We start from the raw sequence: 20467 nt of genomic DNA, 5'->3' as shown, positions 1-20467 counted from the left end.
GTAAGTTTCCTTTGGCTTACTGCGTAACGTAGGGTATCGTCGGCGTAACGGGAGACATTCGCCACTACTGAAAGAGCTCATTAGGTGAAGCATTTACTGTGTTTGTGAGACATGATTGTCTGATCTGCTGGTAAATACAGGTATGATTCATTGTCTAAGTACCTTGATCTACTCAACGTGATAAAACATACATGACTGAATTTTGACAAATGTGCAAGCAAAAGTGAAATTCCTTTAAAGTGGCTTCCAAGTTGCATTCACTGAAATGTAACAACGATTTAGCAAGTAGTTCTGTTTGGACCGAATCAATGGACAGCAGAATAAATGTTCTTTTCCTCACAACATCTTTTCTCACTTAGGTCACCCAGAGAAAACCCTTCTTATCGAATTCAGGGTTACATCTTTGTGATTTGGTTGTTTTGCTCTGTCCTCTGTGCCGTCAGTCTGTGAATACAAAAAGATACAATCATCCCACCAGTCATCATGCCCTCTCCCCAGAGTCCTGCTCCTGAAAGTCCCAGGGGCAAACATCAGCTGTCTTCATCCCGCTGATGACTGCAGGTTTGTAACTAGTACTCAAAGAGCTCTCTTTCTTCTTCTCTGGTGATTTTTTAGTCTGAGCAAAGCTGGTGTGCGAGGGCTCGGCCTCCCGGGAGAAAACCTCTGCCCTCCTGATCTCCATCACCTCTGGGTCTCTGGTGGAGCTCCTCCGCCTCTCAGAAACCGTCCCGCTGCACTCCGACGACTGGCTAACGCGTCTCTTCTCCGATGACGGCTTGCTGGAGGAGCTCCGCCTTTCTCTGCTTTTCTCCCTCCCTTTCTCCTTCTCGGGTTTGTGGTTGGACGAGCAGGAGCCTTTCCGTTTCTTCTTGTGTGTGGTGGGGCTGTTGCAGGTCTTCTCCTGCTTCGGTGACGGTGGGCTGCTGTAATCCCACGGGCAGATCTCTACCATCAAGCAGGGAGGCTGCAAAAGGCTCCCCGTGGACTTGGAGTGGTCTGAGTGGAGCCCCTTCGGTTTCCCATCAGTGGGCGTGACGCTTTTCTTACGCCTGATCCTGTCCGGGGAGAGGGAATCTGAATCTCCTCCCAGCATGGGCTGCTCCTCGAATTCCCAGGGACAGACGTCTGGCTTAAGAGGGAGCGGTGACCTGGGTGGCCGAGATTTCCGTGTTTCCCTGCCTTCCTCCCTGTCTCCTCCTTTGTCTTTGGAGCGGCGTCTGTTGGAAGGGGACTGCCCTGGTTTCTGCCTCTGCTGGGACCGGCTCCCTTTGGTGATGCCTGAGCTGCTGCTGCCTCTCCGGCCTGTGGTGGTTTCTCCAGGAGCAATGGAGACATGTTTCTGGGTCTTTGCTTCAGAGGGAGTCTGAGGTTCTTCCAGCTCCCAGGGACAAACCTCTGACACGTCGTAGAGGTTCCTACCGGTCTCAGAGCAGATGGACGGCTGGCTGCCACTTACCTGTTAAAACCAAAGAATAAAACAACCACCCAGTGAGTCATTTACTGTGTCATTACTGTAATAATCAACTCATTAGACAACTTAATTCAGTTGCAACTATTAATTATAATAATCATCAGTATTTTCACACTAATCAATTAAGTAATTATCTAATTAATTGTTTAATCAAACGTCCGGAAATTGCTTGTTTCGCCTGATGAATTTTGCAAACCCAAATGTTATGAAGACAAAAAACCCATTTAGGTCCATTTATTAACTCTCCAGTGCTTTAAACAGCATTTCACTGTCTTCATCAATCGATAGCGTTTACTCAGTTGTCATGGAGATCTCTTGGTTGTCACAATAATATCAGTAATATCGGAGTATTTAGCAGCTAAAGGGACACATATTTCCCTCAGAAGTTGGTGGAGACCAAAGCAGAGTTGTAAGGAATGTGAATATTGGACTTATGTTCACTAAAAAACAGCTAATATTTCTCCACATCTGCTGTAGATGCAAACAGGCTCATATTGCAGGTTTAAAGACTTAAAATCCAGATGTTCCAACAGCCCAAACCCATAAGGGCTCCCGCTGGGATGCTTTTGCTAGTCCTATTGATTTATCAGTGTCCATCATAGTCTAAAGTCTGGGCAGGATTCTAATTATTTACTCCTTGTCTTTGTTTCCCAGAAAAACAAAACAAACAAGCCTCGCCTCAATCTGTCCATCCTCATTCTCACTAAGAGCGTGTTCTGCTCTGTGAAGGAGGGTCTCAGTCCACAAAGATGCAACTGAAAGTTAAGATTTTGAGTTAACAATTGCTATTTCCGAAAGTAAAGAACGGATTCTTGCTTAAAAGGTGATTGATCTAATTCAAGAAATAGCAAATCCACACATTTAAGTGGCTGGAAACAGTTATTTTCATGAATGATTAGCAGTTGATAAGTTTTCTGTTTTCAGCAATCAGTTTGGATTTTGTAAGTGTGTGAAACATACCTGTTGCTTCATGATGCCCATCTTCATGGGAGTCTTGGAGTACTCCACTGACTGGCTGATGATCATCTTGGGGAAATGCTCAGGGGTCTCATCCACCTCAGACAGCATCCGCTCCTCCTGTCCCTTCAGACCCTTCTTACTGGCGTCCTCCACGCTCTGCGTCTTGTTGGTCAGTCCCGGCATCTTCTCCTTGGCACTCGCGATCACACTCAGAGACTTCTGCATGATGGAGGTCCGCAGGTGGACGGGTTTCTTCTCGTGCGTTAAGTTGTGAGCACTGGCTGATTTCCAGAATAGTGGAACAGACTCTGTGGACTCAGCAGGCTCCAGTCTCGGCGGGTTCGCGGCCGGTTCCAGCTGCTTCTTGGTGTGTTTCCGGCCAATGAGGGAACCCAGCAGAGATCCTTCACCGCCGCCTCCAACTGGAGTCATTTTGTCTCCTGCAGTCGAGCCAGTTTGGCTTCCCGTCTCCTCATCCTGGTCACAAACGTGGTCGTAGCTGAGTGACTTCTTCAAGCCCATGACTTTGTTCTTCAGAGAGTCATCCCGAGGTTTGCCTGACATCATAGTAAAACAAGAAAATGGCACCAAAGTGAGATGATAGGTTTTGTTAAGTGCCAGCCTCCATTTTATTCTCTGTATGGAGCTGGCATTAAAACTTAGGAGGCAGCACATTGTGTTTTCAATTGTTCCCATCTGTGTTACAAAATAAATCTGAGTTTTTAACAGAGAACATTTTAACAAAATAACACAAACAATAGAATTAACGATGGCTTAATTCCATTCAGCTGCTTCAGTTACAGGATCCTGGCCCATGCTGGCTCACTGTCGTGACTTACTAGCACACAATGGAGGCTTCCTGTTAGTTACACCAATGCTTTTCATATTCATATTCATCATCAGCGCCGGGCCTGAGCAGATCACACAGGGGGAACTACAATCTCACCGTGGTGACTCGGTTCAAACGGGTTTCTCCTCAAGGTGCTGCGGTTGCTCCCGTGTTCGCTCCCGTCCTCGCGACTGCACTGCCGGTGTATGTGCATGGTCTCTGGGATCTCCGTTATGCGCTTCATCAGGGAGCGGCCCAGACCTTTCTTGGAGTTGCGCTTCTTCTGCAGGTGAGGGTTGTTGGCAAGCATCTTCTTACATTTGTAGACTTCCAGCTGAGCGTACAGCTTCTTCAACTCATCCTGAAAAAGGAAGGAGACGCTACGTGTCAGGCAGCTTTTGAAGAATTACATTTCTACTATGTAGCTGTGTGATTTATACTCCAAACTGTACACTGGAATTGTTTTACTCTTAGTATTTCATGTGTAGTCATCTCATCTCATGTCTCTGATTGCAGAGAATCATTAATAGGAATAAAATAATTTTGCTATTGATACAAACCAGTGGAATAAAAACACTTAATAGTGCTGCTGGACTGAAGAATGAGAGATTTTAAGGCTTTGATACACAAATAAGACATTTAATTAAGCATCTTATCCCCATAAAACATCCAACTCATTAGAGCGTGCTGTTTTTAACCAACTGTTTCCAAGCCACGGCCAAACCCATCACCCCCTCTAGTGCTTATCTCATTTCTCAATAAAAATAAAAGAAATGCTCAGGGCGCCTGTAGCCCTGAACATGTTTTCGCTATTTCACTTCCTCTGCTTTGAATGCATGTACTGTAAGTCACTTTAGACAAAGGTGTCTGCTTTTGTATTGCTTGCTGCAGCTCCCTACGGATCCCTACGTGCTGTGCTGTTAATAGTTTACAAAGACCTGTCTCCTGTGTGACACCTTCTATCAGTTCAGTGAATAGCGAGAGGGAAGCATACATATTTGGATCTGCGCAGACCTGCTATGATTCTAAATGCTGCTTTACCCGAATATCCTCAGGGTCCAAGCTGTGCTCGCTCCAGGCCGAAGTAATGCTGTTGTTGAGGTAAGAGCCAGACCTGCCCATGTCCAGCTCCTCCTCATAGGCCTCGGTGGCAATATCGTCCCTGGCCTGGGTCCCTTTGGACAGGAACTAAGACACACGGAGAGCAAGGTTAAAAGAACGGCATCCTCAGCCTGCTGGACACTTCAGAAGAAGATGTGAAGTTGGAGATGTAGTTTCTCTTTACTCTGGCCTACAAAACACCTCTGATTAGATTCATGGTAAGACAGGATAAATATTCAAAGGGGTCGTTTGAGGGGGCTGGAAGTGAACAACATATTCCAGCAGTAAAATATATTCCTGCAGCAGGATACAGGTCCTATATGATGAAAAAAACTATTTTCCTGCCCGAGAAATACACACTGAAGTTATTCATTTAGTATGTTAGTGATTGCTAGCTGATATAATATAATTATATATAATAATAAATAAATAAATAATAAATAATTACCTTTAAATTCATTTTTACTCCAATTTCAGTTTAAGTTTCCTTTATTCAAGTTAATCTTTACTTGTTAACAAGGTCAAACCCAACAATACAGATGAGTTTACTTTTCCCTTCAAAGGACCTGAAATCAGTTAAAAGTTAATAAATTCACATTTAAGTTACTCTGTTAAGTTGAAATGTTGTTTCTTTATTATTACTTTATTATTCAGTGCAACTATGCAAATTGTGTACAACAAATTCAAATTTATGCAGCTCAGTTTTTGCCGACACTAATCTCCTCCTACACTTGGACTCCTTAAGTACAGATATAAAAGGTGAGGTGAGGTTACATTATTACAATACACAAGACAAGACAGACTGATGCGTGCTGATCAGGTTTTGACTCGGGCACGGCCAAATGATTTAGTTTTTGCCTAAATAACAAATCTGCGAACAACGAAAGATCAAATATTTATCCCAGGGAACAGACGCTGTGTGAGATTAACATCCTCCCATTGTGCTTAATTATCCCAGTGTACCCAACTGACTTGCACTTCTGAGGTGCCTAATTAAGAAAGAATGAAAGAACGCAGTGCTGATGGTGTATTGTGTTTCTCACACAGCAGGAGAATTAAATGTTTTCCATCAGACTTGAGAGATCGCACATAAAGACACCGGCGGGAGTGCTTAGCCAAATTACAGTAACCACTAACGCAGTTTGAGTGAGTTTAAGGTAATGGTAGCAAATGTGCCAGTGCATGTGTGTGTTCCACATCGCTAACATCAAACGAACTTCATGTGATTAATGGACTGTTGTGTATACAAGCAACAGTACAGCAGATCTCTCTGCGCTCAGTGAACCCAAAGATATATCCCCCCAAAACCACTCTTATAAGAAAGAGAAGTCTGAGTTCTGCACTGATCACAGTCTCTTCCTCTTCCACAGATTATTTTCCCACTTAGTGTGAATACCTGAACTCTGACAGCGAGCACGGATACATTTAGAGCACAAAAAAATATGTTTTGCAAGTACATGAATTTGATTTTGTCGAGAAATTGCAAACTAAAATCTATGTTGTGGTCAATTAAACCTTTTTATGTTTACACCATGTTCTGGATGAATATTTAAAAGGACACTTACTAAGTAGTTCCAGTGAAACTGTCTGATCATCGTTCAAAATTAATCTGCTGGCTGCATTAGATTAGTAACCACAGCAACAGGGATGCAGTCAGAGCCTCCGTTTATAATTTATAAGTGATTTCCCAACAGTGAGTGTCCTCCTTCAGGTCCTCATCCTGGGAACACCACAGGATGGAGGAAGTACCCCGCCCCTCTGAACTCACTGATCCTTTGTATCACACGAGCGACCGTCTCACGTCCCGTTTGATTAAGGGACAGTGACACTGGTTGGCTAGCTAGTCGTTAAACACACGGTCAGACTATATTCACTGTTTGCCACCTGTACGCAGCATTATTGACTTTGAGTCTTGCCAACATAACGTTAGAGTAGAAATATCTTCTGTTGCCAAGTTGTTTCTAAGGTTACTCCTTTCTACTCAATTCTGTTTCCACTGCATAAGAACCTTTAAAGGATGGTAATGATTCCTCCAGGTGTTTATACTATGATGTAGTTTGTGGAAAACCTCACATTTTGATTGCAAAAGGCATAAAAATATGAATTAAAGGTTTTAATTATTTTCCTTTGGCATGTGACCATAGTATGTGTGGGATAATGCCCTTCAAGGTGTTCATAATCAGGAATGAATGGTCTCCACTGCGCCGCTCTCGTCCATTAATTCCTGATAAAAGGACGTCTCATAGGACATTATCCCTTATGTGTTTGTTAATTCCACATGATTGCGTTATAATAACCTCTTCCACTCAGTTTTTCTCTCGCATGTCTCCTCTCCTGTGCACTTTCAGACCCACTGACGCTTGCTCTCAGTGTGCTTTGTGGATTAAAGCAAACATGCAAATATATTCATTGAGCCTAGAATAGATTTTTGTATTCCTAAATCTTTTTTTTTTTTTAACTTCCCTACAAAATCTATTTATGTATGTAAAACTGGGAATCAAGGGCCGTAAAAACTCGAGGTCATGACATGAATCTTTTAGCAATACAGCAGTGTAAATACACTCATTATTAGAAAAGGTCCATAAGTAGCCTCCCTGTTAACGAGCTAATAGGAAGTATTAGCTGCAAAGTCCAACCTACTTAAAATAACAAAAGTAAAAGTGATTGTTCTGCAGTAAAATGTGATATTATTATGTATTACACTATGAGGATGTTAATACTAATGCTTCCATGTGTTTACTGTGGTAGCTGGTGGAGCTACTTCATGTGCTGAAGTTACAGTTTGGTTCTGTTGTCCAGTGGTTTGCAGAGGTTTTTCTGACTGGCAGCCCAGTGAACCAATAACTGACGGGGTTCATGGTCACAGGCGTGATGTGCTACCTTTGGAATAAGCAGCAGGCCGAGAGTCACAGTCACAGTCAGATGAGTGTGAGCAAAGAACAGCATGAGCATCCAGTCAGGGTGCAGCCCGGGAACCAGAGAGAACCTGCAGAGAAACACGAGAGATTCTGTTTATTCATCAGCACTTCATCAGAGTTTATATTGGAACGCCGGCTGAACTGATTACTTTGTGCGTATGTGAAATGAACTCAGACTCCACGGGCGCTAAAAGCAGCCTTTAGTGAGTCTGTGAACGAGGAGAACAGCGTGAAATGTACCAGAATCCGAAGCAATCACCACTTAAAACGCTTAAAAAGGAAAACTGGGGAGACATTATGGGAGGAGACCAGCTACCTGCTTATAAGACACAGTCTGTAGTGAAGTTATGAATATGAATGTGCATTTTGAGGCTGGTGTTGTTATTTTGTGTTGAGCCAAGGCACATTTTTAATGTTTCATATTCTGCTGTTTGTTCTGCATTTATACAAAATCTTAATCTTAATCCTCCCTTTGTCTGTCTGTCTGTCTGCCTGTCTGCCTGTCTGTGTGACATTCCCATGGCCATGTAAACCCACCTCGAGCAGCCCTTTAGCTCATTAACATTTGCATTTCGCATCCTCTTGGTTATAGTGAGATGCTGACAGCTCATACAGCCTTAAAGTTTAAAACAGGCTTTAAAACAGTGTCCATTTTAAATCTATCCTAAAAAAAAAAACTTGAAGAATACAGATGTAATTCCAATCATCACTTTTTGTTTGAGGTATTCACTCGCCTCTCGTCTCACCGCTCTCTTTCCCAGCATGCAGGAGAAGCGGTGGTGGCTACACAGATTCACGCTTCCTTGCTTTTTCTTGTGCTTCTCTTCCAGCTGGTGCGTTATATAAAAACACCAAAAGGTCTTGTTTGTCAGTTCTGGTCTACTGTAGAAACACGGCGGATCCAGATCTGACTCAAGCAATAATACTGACCGAGTCTTATTATGTTTTCATCTAATTCTAATACTTTTGGAAACATATCTGGTGGTTGTGCATATCATAGAAGACACGTACTATTGTGTCTTCTTCATCTGCAAGCACAACCACCAGATATGTCTGGATATGTTTCCAAAAGTGTTAGAATCATGTCAAAACATAATGTCGGCCTTGGTGGAGGCCTCTGAGCTCTCTGGGCGCCGCCTTGTTTGTATTGTACTCACGCGCAGCAGCACAGGTAGGCCAATCGCTCTAGTTATCGCTGGAGAATGTGAAAAGTCCACAAAAGCCTAAATTGGATGCAGTGGATGCATTTCCCATAGCGAATCGAAGCCAGACACCATGACAGACTAATCAATGCGATTATTAGACAGTATCAAGCTGAGTACTGTGTGTTTCCTGCAGTCTGTGAAAAGATTCCTCTGTGCCAGCACCAAATGGTTGAGTGTGTGTACAGTATGTGTGTGTGTGTGTGTGTGTGTGTGTATGAGAGAGAGAGAGAGAGAGAGAGAGAGAGAGAGAGAGAGAGAGAGAGACCTCCTGTCTCCTTGTTGTTTGTCAAAGGTCCACTCAGGTGGCTCAGAGGTTGTTGGTCCTTTGTCATAATCACATTCACATTCATAATTCACGATAGATATCCAAAGGCATAGTGTGTGTTTCCGTCAGCCCCACACACACACACACACACACACACACCACATCCTGCACAAGTCCAGCCTTATCTCATCGCCGCAGCAGCAGACCAAATCTGTCAACTCACCAAAAAAAAAACAACAACCTCCGAGCAAGCGAGAGCGGCTTGATTTAAAACAGTTTCACACCGCTGATGAAGGTGTACGTACTGGACTTTTCAGTTTCTCTACTGATTAAAAGGGTGTGATCTTTCTCTCTCTGTCCAGCTGAGCACAATTGGACATCTGCCTGAATGAAAGAAGTTTCAAAGCACCAACAGTTTTATCTGAGAACGTGTGACAAATGGCTCCTTCAGGCTCACTACAAATAACATGTGACTGGTTTTATTCCCACTGCAATGGGACTGAAAAATAGCCTTTGCTTTGGGAGTCTTGTAAAACTGGGTATTACTACATCTACTTTCTCAGATAGTCAAACTCATATTTAGACACATGTCTATTAAAACCAGCTTGCCGTAAATAAGCTCTCAAGTTAAATCAGATTTTGCAGTTCACATCAATGATTTACAATATAATGTAGTCTGGCTGTAATTTGTTTTTCCAAACCTCCCACTGCATTTAAAAGCTAAACAAAGTTTTTGCTCCTTTACAGAGTCCCTACCTTCAACTGTGTTCCCGGCTCATCAGCTCTGTAAGCCGTACATATACACATCACATCATTGTATCATACAAGGGACCAAAAGATGTTTTATGCATCTCAATCAAGCTTCAAGTCTCTGCAAGCTGATTGCAAGCTGCCACAAAGTAGGAACATCATATTCATCACACCAGCCTCCACTCTGCTCTGCAAAACATTGGACACAAGTTGTTTTCAAATTCACGATACCATGAGTGCATCCAAACCAGAAAATGTTGTGACGTCTTGCGACAAAATGCACTTGTAAAAGTGTGCAGCTTAACCTTTTTTTTGTGTAAGAAACAAAATAAAAAATGACAATTTAACAGATTATTCTAATATTTTTTGGCCACTAAACAAGCTAAAAACACAACATTGACGTATTATCACCTTTTAAAGTTCTTACAGTTGTTTAATTACCAGCAGACATGCAGCAACATTATCATTAATTTGGAATCATGTCTCTGCTTAAGTCCAATATCTATTCTACCTTTTAGCTCCGTGTTGGTCTCTACCAACCTCTGAGCTGAATATCTGGGTCTTATGCTGCTAAATCCTCAACTGTGCTCACTGTCTAGTTGCTAACTTTGCCCGTCTGCCATTTGGTGCTGAGCATGAAGAGAACACTGGGTTAAAAAGAGCTCTTCTGGTGAACGATGCTGATGCGAACGGGGAGCGTAAATGAAAACAGTAAAGTCGCAGGAAATAAAAACCCAAACCAACTAAAAGATGCTGAAAGGCTCAGAGATTTTGATCTGTGCATCTTTAAAGACATCACAGTACTGTGAAGAAGAAGAAGAATTATCATTACTCAAATAAAAAGACATTTAAAATGTTCAAGACAACTCAAAACTGTGTGAGAGTGACAAAAAGACAGACGCTCACAGGGTTTATTTTGGGCTCTGGCACAGTAGAGCTATGCTGTGTCTCTGCTTGGGGAAGACATTTTTTATTCACCTCCTTTCAACTGGCTCACCCAGGCGCTCTGCTGACACTGTTCATTTCCCTGATGAAGCAGGCGGGCGAATTCTCAGCCTTTCATCTGACATGTTCAGCACTTGTTATGCCCGCTCTTACAGGCAAATACCTCCATGATTATGATTAAACAACAGGTTGTGCTGCAATAAGGGCTAAAGTTTCTTCATTACTGTCACAAAGAAGTGAGATACTTCATTGCTGTACAGCTTTAACTCCGTTTCATGTCTCTTTTATGTCTCCCCCTCGATATCCTCCCTTTTTCTGTTTGACTCCTTTAGTCGACGTACAAGAGGCAACACAATTTACTTCAATTCCCTTTCTCTCACGCGTGCTCACACCTTTCCCCTCCACTTTCTTTACCCACCTGATGATGTGGAAGATGGCTGATATGAGGAGCTCGTTGTAGATGGCCACAGCCATGTAACGTGGCTCGTGGAAAGCCGAGGGCACGGTGCGGACGGCGTAGCACAGGTACACACCCCACAGCAGGAACAGGAACTCCGCTGAGAAACAAAAGAGACAAACGAGAAGAAGTTCAGGAGGAGCTTTAATGGGCCACGTTGTTTTTAATTTAATCATTTTCCTAATTAAGTTTAGTGTCTTTGTATACCTCTCAAGCTGGAACGAGCCTATACAATCAAGAAAGTAGGGTCTGCTTGTGTGAAATGGAGGCTGTAAACTTTTACTGCTTTTAAAAGAACAAATTCCCAAAGTCAATTTCAAACTTAAGAGAAAACTGTTCAACATTTTGGCAAATACACTAATTTGCCCCCCCCCAAAAAAGCACACCAATAAAAAAAGTTGTAACTCCTGTGTCAAACACAAACAGAAAGCTAACCAAGACAGGTTGGTGAGCACAGGTTTACTGTAAACGTCTGTCCAGGCCCGACGGTGCCACACCTGACAAAGAGACACTGTAACACCCCCTAAAGTGGATATGGATAAAACAATAGAGGCCTTTGACAGAGCCAGGCTCTGGATATTAAACTAGGTTAATCACCTGCAGCTCTGTACTCAACACAAGACATGAAAATAGCGTTGATCGTCTCATCTTCTTCTCTCGAAGAATTCTACTGAAACGTATTTCTTAAAATACAGCGAACAGTTCCTCTGAGCATTGACTCAGTGTGTTGTGTTTGCATGCTAAATGAAAGCAGCACTGTTCAGTGACTCAGGAAGCAAACAGGTGGATCCTCAACCCTGCTTTGACACTAGAAGCTGCGAGTGTTGACAACAATAATGCAGATTCAAATTTAGCAAGACGTTCCCTGTGTTTGCAGTGTTCCCCCCCCCGAGTGAGGCGGCTGCTTCCTCGACAGAGAGTCGACACGTTCCTGCTTTCGTCTCATCTCACCAAGGTGACACAGCCCTGCTGCGAATCACAGGGAGGGTGTATTTAAAAAGCTCCCTGTCTTTGTGTTTATGAGCACAGATCAGAATATACTCCTCCCAGCTCATTACCGCCTGCACTGTGAGCGCAGTGACATCAGCTGCAAAAATCAATATCAATTATTTGCAATGAAGAGTTGCTGCATTTTGGAGGTATGAAAATGTGTGTGGAAGGAGTCTGATAGATCTTTGGGTCTGCTGCTGTCTGCTGCAGAGAGAAAAACACTGCTTACTTTATTGCAAGGGGGAAAAAATAATATTGTTTTCAAATAAAAGCTATTTTCAGTTATTGTACGCTGCATATAAAAATTCCAAATGAGCATCACAGAGAGACTTTCCTCTGAAGCTCTTACAGGAGCTTGTTATTTTGTTTGCAGACACCAAAGAGCACCAAGAGCCCTGCCAAGGACTGTGTTGGCATATGAGTCCATAAAGTCTTTACAGTGATTACAGTTCATTAGCATTCATGAACAGGCCTCGTCTATAAATCATCACTAATTACATGGTACTTAGCCTCTGAATCAGGATGCATGGAGAGATGCCTACGAGAGGGACAGATAACAATTCCAACTAATGCAGATTAATTGCGGATTCAAATTAATTGCACATTGTTGACGTTATCAATACTGTTTTGTCATGGGCTCCGCTTTCGCTCTGCATTTCAAGGCAAAATTGGATGATTCATTCAGTTCTTGACAAACACGCGCTCCCTTTGTCAACATTATGGCAAAACAAGTGAAAACACAGAAAGGCAATTAGTCGAATTTTGAGCAGCATGACAGGCGTCGTTAGGATCACCCAGAGCAGCTTTGCGGGGTGCTTCCTGTCCTTGGGTGCAGCCTCGGCCCACCAGTGTGCTCTCACGGCGGGGATCCCTCACTTCCTGTCTTGTCTCGAGCGTCCACACAAACACACGGCCGACAATCAAAAACACAAACGGAGGCGTTTGCTGTGCTGTTTTATTCCAGCTAAAGAGCTGTGTTTGCTCCCCGTCTGTCCTGCCTCCAGAGTGCCCTTAGCTGTCCTCCCTTCACCGGCTCCCTCCTCTTCCTCTCTACTCCCCCCTCCCTCCACCTCCCCCCCAGCTGGTTTTAAAACTCTCTCTGCATCGGTGCCTACATCCCGACAAGCTTCATACTTCACAGGCTTCACTCTTCCTTCTCCCTGACACTTCTGTCTCTCTCTCTCTCTCTCTCTCTCTCTCTCTCTCTCTGTCTCTCTGTCTGTCTGCCTGTCTATCAGTTTTCTGAGGCAGACCAAGCATCTCTCAGGGATCCATCCTTTCCCTCTTCCCAAACAGGATTAGTCTCCCCTACTGTCAGGCTGACTTCAGAGAGGTGCCCATCACTGCCTCCTGCGTCAAGGATCGGTCATTAGGAGGCTACAGGAACGCACACACACACACACACACACACACACACACACACACACACACACACACACACAAGGCCATCTGTGTACTCACAGGAGACTTTAGGGATATTCTCACCAATCCAATCACTCCTCAGCCTCCTTAACTTGACAGGGTTATAAATTCTGATGGTTTTTTGGGACTGGTTGAAAAGTATGATTCAGGGTTGTACGTCTACTCTTTCTTCAGGTCTAATTGTTTCTGGGGAGCAGACGGGGGCCTTTTTCTAGTTCGTGATTTTATATAACTCTGTTTCTTGAGGAATTTTCTATAAAAAAAGAAAGATTGAATAGTTACATCAAAATAGTTTTATCCAAAAATGCCTTTTTGTGTTCCATGGACCCTGACGGTGAGTATCATCACATGCACAGATTAACCACGATGTCTCTGTATCGGGGCTCCATTTTGCACTTCATACTTAATCATGATGTCAGTATTTAAAACAAGTATTAGGAAACATTATGTCCCCATGCCTCGTTCAATGATGATGAAAATTACTGTTCATTTAGTTGTGCTGAGCTCAAAAAGCAGCTGAAGGTAAAAACTCAGTATTTGTTGTGTTTATCATCATTTTGGCAATTTTGGCCACATGAAAACTGTTGTTCCATTAATGTATTAAGCTTGAAATCAGAGAAATCAGAGATATTAGAGGGGAAGGTGTTGTAGTTTATTTCACAGTCACGTGGAGGTTTTGGAGTCTGGTTCACTGACATTTTGTATGTGTCTCTGTCAGTTGGTTATGATACAGTATTTATGATCTGTAAAGGGAAGCTCAAAGTGTTGTGAGCATAACATAATATATCTATAAGGGCAGAACACAGTGTGGACAGTCAAGGTGAAGTTGCAGTAGCAACAATAAAACAGAAACACATCCACAAACAATTCAGCGAAGTCATTCATTTCTCCTCGGTTTGGACAATAAAGCCTATAAATTGTGGCGAACAGTCTTGCTGTTGTGTATCCTCCAGATACAATTTTATTCTGTGCTACACTGATGTCTAGTTAAAACCAGAACCATGTGTGAGACAAGGACTGTGGACGTAAATGAGGGACTTGGTGGCTGTCCCTGTGTTCTGCTTTAACGCTGGTGGCAGGCCAGCACACTGTAAGAGAGGGGTTCTCCATCTTGTTCATCAGAGCATCCCACTGTTCACTTCATACACGGCATCATTCATTACGCTGTTTGTGAGCAAACCCATTAGGGAAAGGTGAGCCAAACAATGGACTCTATCATCAGGATTCACAAACCATCCATTTATGAGCAGACGTCTTTCAAAACGCTGCCTTCCGGGCAATGGCTCTTAATAAACAGACCTATTACAGCACAATAATGTCTTCTGGCAAGCCGGCGGCACGTTTTGGAGCATTTTATGGCTTCCTTAAAGAGAAAGAAACCCGTCAAAGCAGAGGGGTTTATCACATTTATACAAAATTGAGATTCCCCAGCACATACCTGCTTATTTCTGCCTGACATGATTTCTCGACTTCCAACAGTCTGTTTTTCTGTCGTTACCACCAGCTCCTGGAAAGAGGACTGTGCTGTCTGCATGAGATGAGCCTGATGTGGCGCTGCACAAAACTCAATTCTGTGAGTGTCTTCACTCACTTTCTGAACCGCAGCAGGCTGTTTACCTTTTGACCACACTGACACCAGAGCCTCAGGACCTTCAACTACTCTCAGCTGAGCTGGCACGCTGCCGTCTTTAGAAATGCCTCTATTCCCAGCAAAAGGGTTGCAAAACATTTTCTCAAAAACATCCGTCCAACAGTACTTTCCTGTATTTTTCTATGTAAGTCTACTTTTGAAAGAAGTACTAATAAACATTTTTAACACTCCAGGGAATATGTGTCTCATCAAAACAAGTTAATACTGAAAGTGATGATGTGAAAGTTAGTGAAAGAGCACCTGTGCTTGAAGAAAAGGAAAAGCATAGTTTAACTCCTCACCTCGCTGCACTGATGTGGAGGTGAACCTCAGGCTGTGTCAGTCCACTGTGTCAGTATAAAGCCCCTCTCACACATGCAGTGTTCACAAACATTTCCCGCACGTTGTCATGCGTGAATGGGAGCAGGGATCCATATTCAGGAAGACGCTGGGGGGGCTGTGTTGTGGATGAAAGCAGTAACATTGCAGGGACGAGCACGTCAAGCAACGAGCCAATCGCAAGACTCTAAGGATTTGAATTTGAATTCTTCTATTGCATCAAATTTGTGTTTTCTGATTCAAATAGACCACGAATCACGTCTCACAAAACTTGAATATCAAACACATGTTCCTGAAAACAATAAGAAGCCCAGCCTCCCTCTTCTTCTGTTGTGTTTTACTGCCATTTCCTGGTTTGAGCCTTGCCCCATTTATTCTGGCGTTGCCATGATGTGTGAAAAGGTGCATGATGGGAATGTCCCTGAATGCAGCTGCATGTGTGAACGGTGAAAACCCCTCGCAGCGCTCTGTGAAAGAGGCTTACTAGTCTGAAACCATTGGCAGGAATGTTTATGTGCCACCCCCTCATGAAAACATCCATCCATGGTGCTAGTAGTAGTGAAAAACTCTGAAAATCTTCTTATTCCTGGAGGAGAAACTTCATCATAGAATACAAGAGAGCAGGGATGTGTATTCTGAGAATAAACAGCAGAGTCAAACAAAAGTTAGAAAAACTGAGCTGGAAATTCGGTAGATTTCCAGCATTAACAACCCAAATGTTTAAAGAGTCACTACTGGTACCACGCACTCTTTCCACCTGTGCTTGCCTGCAGCTTTTTCTAAAAGTGAAGTTTCTAAACTCCTAATCTTCAGCCGCGCTCAAGCTGCCTACAGCCAAGCTATAAGCTCCTTACAGCTGAGTGGTGGGCAGGACCTCATCATTTCTTGTCCTGTGAAGAACATCATTTCACATCCAGCACATGTAAGAGCAGAAATACAGACAACACACGCTCTTACCGACAGCCATCATGTAGTCCCATCTGTCCAGCAGACACATGCTGAACTGCAGCCCCTCTGGGGTGAGGCCTGCAGAGATCAGGGCCCGACTCAGCTCGGGGTTCTGGCACACCGCGGAGGTCCAGGCCACCAGGAACCACAGCACCACCAGCAGAATAACCGCCAGCAGCCGCAGAACCCGCCAGCTGGTCATGTAAGGCGTCCTCTGGGCCGTGCGGGACAGGAACACCTTTAACACCCTGGGGGAGTCGGACAGAGGAGGATGAGGACAGCAGCGGCCTGAGTACCAGAGCGTGTTGGATGAAATCATAATGAGCAGTGTAGATGAGGAAGAGATTCTCTCCCCGCGATAGGAAACTCGCGCCCCAAGCTGCTGCTCTTATTAACATGCCCACTTGAATTAGAAGGAGCACTCGAAAAAAAGCCACTGTTATTTCAATTCATTCGTGTTCGTTAAGCATGTTCGGTTTAATTCCTGGTATAACATCCCTTCGGCTAAAGGGAGAAATAAATGGAGGGCAGGAATATGTGTGAGAAGACAATGAGATTCTCCAATAAACGTGACTGAAACTAACATATCAGACTAAAAGCATGCATAGGGAGTTTATTTATAAGTTGCACAGTACTTACTATCTTCATTGCATGCACATAAGACATTAGCGCCTCTGTAAAGGGAATTAAAAATGCAACACATGAGCTAGAAGAGCTTTAAAGAGATGTGATGCTAGCTAAGGATAGCAGGATAGCACATAGTTATATAAATATCACCATCCACACATACAAACAGTCAATTCTCTGTTCGCTATCGTCTCTGCTCTGTGCTCATCTGCTCTCTCTCTCCCGACCAGACTGTGACAAATCTATCTTATCTCTGATATATTCAGTGGCACCGGGCTGTAAGAGCCTGCCCCCGTGGCACACTTCACACCCAGCAATCTCAGAGAGAAGTCTAATTGGTAATTTTGCCAAGGGAACACTCCGGCCGGCCTTTGACCCCCTTCTTCCATCTCGGCAACACTTGCTCGGAGCAGAGGAGCAGGAGGTGAGTGTGTGTGTGTGTGTGTGTGTGTGTGTCTGAATAGATACTTCAGCAGGCAGACATGATGTGAAATTCAGATGTGCTTATTGGAAAGACTGCATGCATGCGTGTGTGTGTGTGTGTGTGTGTGTGTGTAGACTGAGAGGGAGCTGTTGGAACTGAGGAAGGCTAACTTGTTGTGCAAGTTTTTTTAATTGTTGATTCAAATCTTCTAAAAAAAAATAGGCTCCATCCTGTCTTCTGTTTCAGTTTCGCAGTGGTCTCCCTGGCACCTTGCACAATAAATCCAGCCCTGAGAGGCTTTCACAGCTCTATCGGCACATGCGTCTGCCTTCGCTCACAGAGGAGGAATCCATGTGTGGGAACTGTGGCCATAGAAGGTCTGTGATCCTGAAGGTAAACTACTGAAACATGCGGGTGGTCAGTGAAGCAGCTGCGGACCACGGTGGACCATATGGTGAATCAACGTGGCCTGAATCTCATCATCAAACATTATGACCGCCCCCCCCTCCTTCCAAAACAGAAGAGCTCAGCTATGATGGCTAATTAAACAACTGCGCCACACGTGTTTGGCCCATGTGAGGACTAAAGAGGAAATTTAAGTTTAGTTTTGAATGGCGGTGTGTTCCATGTGAAGACAACGGACTGAACTGTGTGTGAAGCAGGAAGTTTGCTTGTGTTTTAGCAGGTTGTGGTTATTGTGTCTCAAGTACATCAGGAGAGAAGGAAGAAAGGGGGAAGAAGAGAGGAGAGGAGAGGAGAGGAGAGGAGAGGAGAGGAGAGGAGAGTCTTGCCTATTTTTAGTTTTCTCTTCACTTGAGTATTCCAGATTAGAGAGAGGAATAATTCATAGCGAAGGGGATAAAACATACAGGACATATTTCACTCATATGATCGTCCACAGTACCTGTACAGCTTGAGGATGACGGTGCCGTACATGACGGCGAAACCCAGGAGGCGAACCCACCTCAGGAGGATACAGCGAAACACACTGGGGTGGAAGTACAGGATCATCACCTGTAGAGCAGAGCAGCAGTGTTAGTGTTCACACTGACACACACACACACACATGGAATACATCTTATTGTCTTATTGTTTTACTGAGAGCAGAGAATCGCACGCTTCCGTTCCCGTCTTCCTCCTCTCACATTCAGGCAGAAGTGTGGAATCAGAAATGAAAATGACACGAGGCTCCATCATGTGTGAACCAGAGCTGGAGGCAGATTTGGACTTGCAGATATCTTCCGCCTCCAGAGCTCCCGCTGACACCTCTTAACTGTATGTTGCTCATATGTCGGCTGCCAGAACACATTAGATATGAGAGTTTGAAGGCTCAGTTCTTATCTCTCCACCGGTGATATTCAACGATATTTCATGAGCAACTGACTGCATGTCGATTCCTGTTTACATTTGCCAGCTCTTGGACGTGTTCACATGTATCATGTAGTCTTCCCACGTTAAATTCACACGGGAACTCAAGTTTTAACCTTGATGATGAAAGAGTCACTAATAAAAACAACGTTTCACGTGTTATTAGCCCTGAGGAACCTAAGAAACAAACAGGACATAGTGGGATATTTCCACAAACACATATTCACCTACACATCCGCCTATGAAATCCCTTTGAATGTGCTAGCCTTGTGATGGATATACTAGAGCTGTGTTTGGCTCCAGCACCCCACAACCCTGAACAGGACGTGTGGGTATAGCTAATGCATGGACGGATTACAGATGCAGCACAAATGCATCCCTGGAGTGTGCAGCCAGTGATTTATCCCGGCTCTTACGGTGCCTTGGCGTTTGCGAAATAGCAGTTATCCAGAGTAATTAAGCTTAAGTAACAACATCACCTGTAACCTCTTTTTCTCAGAAAAGAAGCACAACATCTGCGAAAACCAGCCAACCCGGAGGCTGTAACAGTCTGGTTGTAAGATGTGTGAACCCAGTGGAAGTTTCACCTAAAACAGACGCCACATGCTGAAGGTGTGCTGAGGTAACGTCACAGGAATATGTGCAGTGAACTAATCTGCAGCTTTGTTGTCTTTAGAGCTTCTATCATCCCATTTTAACCACGTTTGTCATCATAATCATATCACATAAAACCTGCGAGGTGGTTTTTCACCCATTCCAGAAAAACATGAGTCAGTGCGCAATAAAAACATTTCTAATTTCAGCCCTCAATCTGTCCACTCTCAGTCCGGCTCTGGTGCACAGACATTTCTCTCACTTCCTGATTGAGTCAAAGCAGCGCAGCAGCAGCAGCAACAGCTTCCTTCCATCCACAGTCCTCATCAAAACCTCACAGTGTCAAAGTCTGTCATTGGTATGCTGGTCATAAGAGAGCAGGATACCAAGTCCATTTTAGTTCCAAGAACAGGAATTATGGCTGCTCCTTTTTAATGCTCCACTACAGACTGTGAGTCACTCTTGCAGCTCCGGATCTGATAACTTGTGTATGGAAGACAGACAGGTGTGTTTTAAAAGAAAGAGTTTCATTTCAGGAAAAGAAAATTGGTACCAAAAATAATCCCTCTATATTTCACATGAAGACTAAACTACTTATTATTAGTCTTTTTGTGGCAGACAGCCTTAACGTGGTACTTTTAATAATGATAATATGCTGAAAGGTTCCTTCATTTTTTAAAAGGAGCATTCTTTAAAACAGTTTTCTCCAAATTAAACAAACAAGATGTGTTTGTGTGTGTCAATTTAAGAGGTACTGGGAGGCATATTTCTTTAATTAGATGGATTAATTAGATTTGCTAAGCTAGGCTAACTAGGTTTTTAACTCCAGCTCCATATCAAATGCACAGACATGACACTGGTATCAAACGTCTCATCTAACAACGACAACGAGCTGTATACACAATATCAATGCATTATCGCCTCGTGAAGCTCATGTGGTGGACGTGTTGGCAAACTGTGGTTTATCAATGCATCACACACACATGGAGCAAAATTAGCATTTCCTTGGAGTCATGCTTCTTTTTTAGCTCTGTTTTTGGTCTCCACCGACTCCCGAAGAGAACATCTGGCTCTTTATTCGCTAAATCCTCGTCTATGTTCACCATCCTGTTGCTAACTTTGTCTGCCGCTGTGGTTTTGCCTCTATGTGCCACCCCTTTACACATTACACGCCGCCATTCGATCCATTCTTGCTGAGTAAATATTGATTTAAGCGGCTTGAAG

The 20467-nt window shown here is 43.7% G+C and overlaps 1 protein-coding gene across 1 annotated transcript in view; it reads right to left on the bottom strand.

The window, feature by feature from the left end:
- Nucleotides 1–481: 481 nt before the first annotated feature.
- Nucleotides 482–20467, bottom strand: part of gpr158b (G protein-coupled receptor 158b) — a 48363-nt gene continuing 28377 nt past the window's right edge. Inside the window, exons 6-13 of the mRNA XM_070845491.1 lie at nt 18186–18295; nt 16240–16478; nt 10863–11001; nt 7242–7347; nt 4302–4448; nt 3378–3621; nt 2432–2988; nt 482–1456 (exon numbers count right to left, since the gene is read on the bottom strand). Of these exons, the coding sequence (XP_070701592.1) occupies nt 482–1456; nt 2432–2988; nt 3378–3621; nt 4302–4448; nt 7242–7347; nt 10863–11001; nt 16240–16478; nt 18186–18295 (2517 nt within the window). The remainder of the gene's footprint in view (nt 1457–2431; nt 2989–3377; nt 3622–4301; nt 4449–7241; nt 7348–10862; nt 11002–16239; nt 16479–18185; nt 18296–20467) is intronic.

This window comes from Pempheris klunzingeri, chromosome 15 (genome assembly GCF_042242105.1).
Source record: "Pempheris klunzingeri isolate RE-2024b chromosome 15, fPemKlu1.hap1, whole genome shotgun sequence".
In the NCBI taxonomy this organism is placed as follows: domain Eukaryota; kingdom Metazoa; phylum Chordata; class Actinopteri; order Acropomatiformes; family Pempheridae; genus Pempheris; species Pempheris klunzingeri.
The sequence above is the reverse complement of the archived record's forward strand: the minus strand, read 5'-3'. Positions and strand labels throughout refer to the sequence as shown.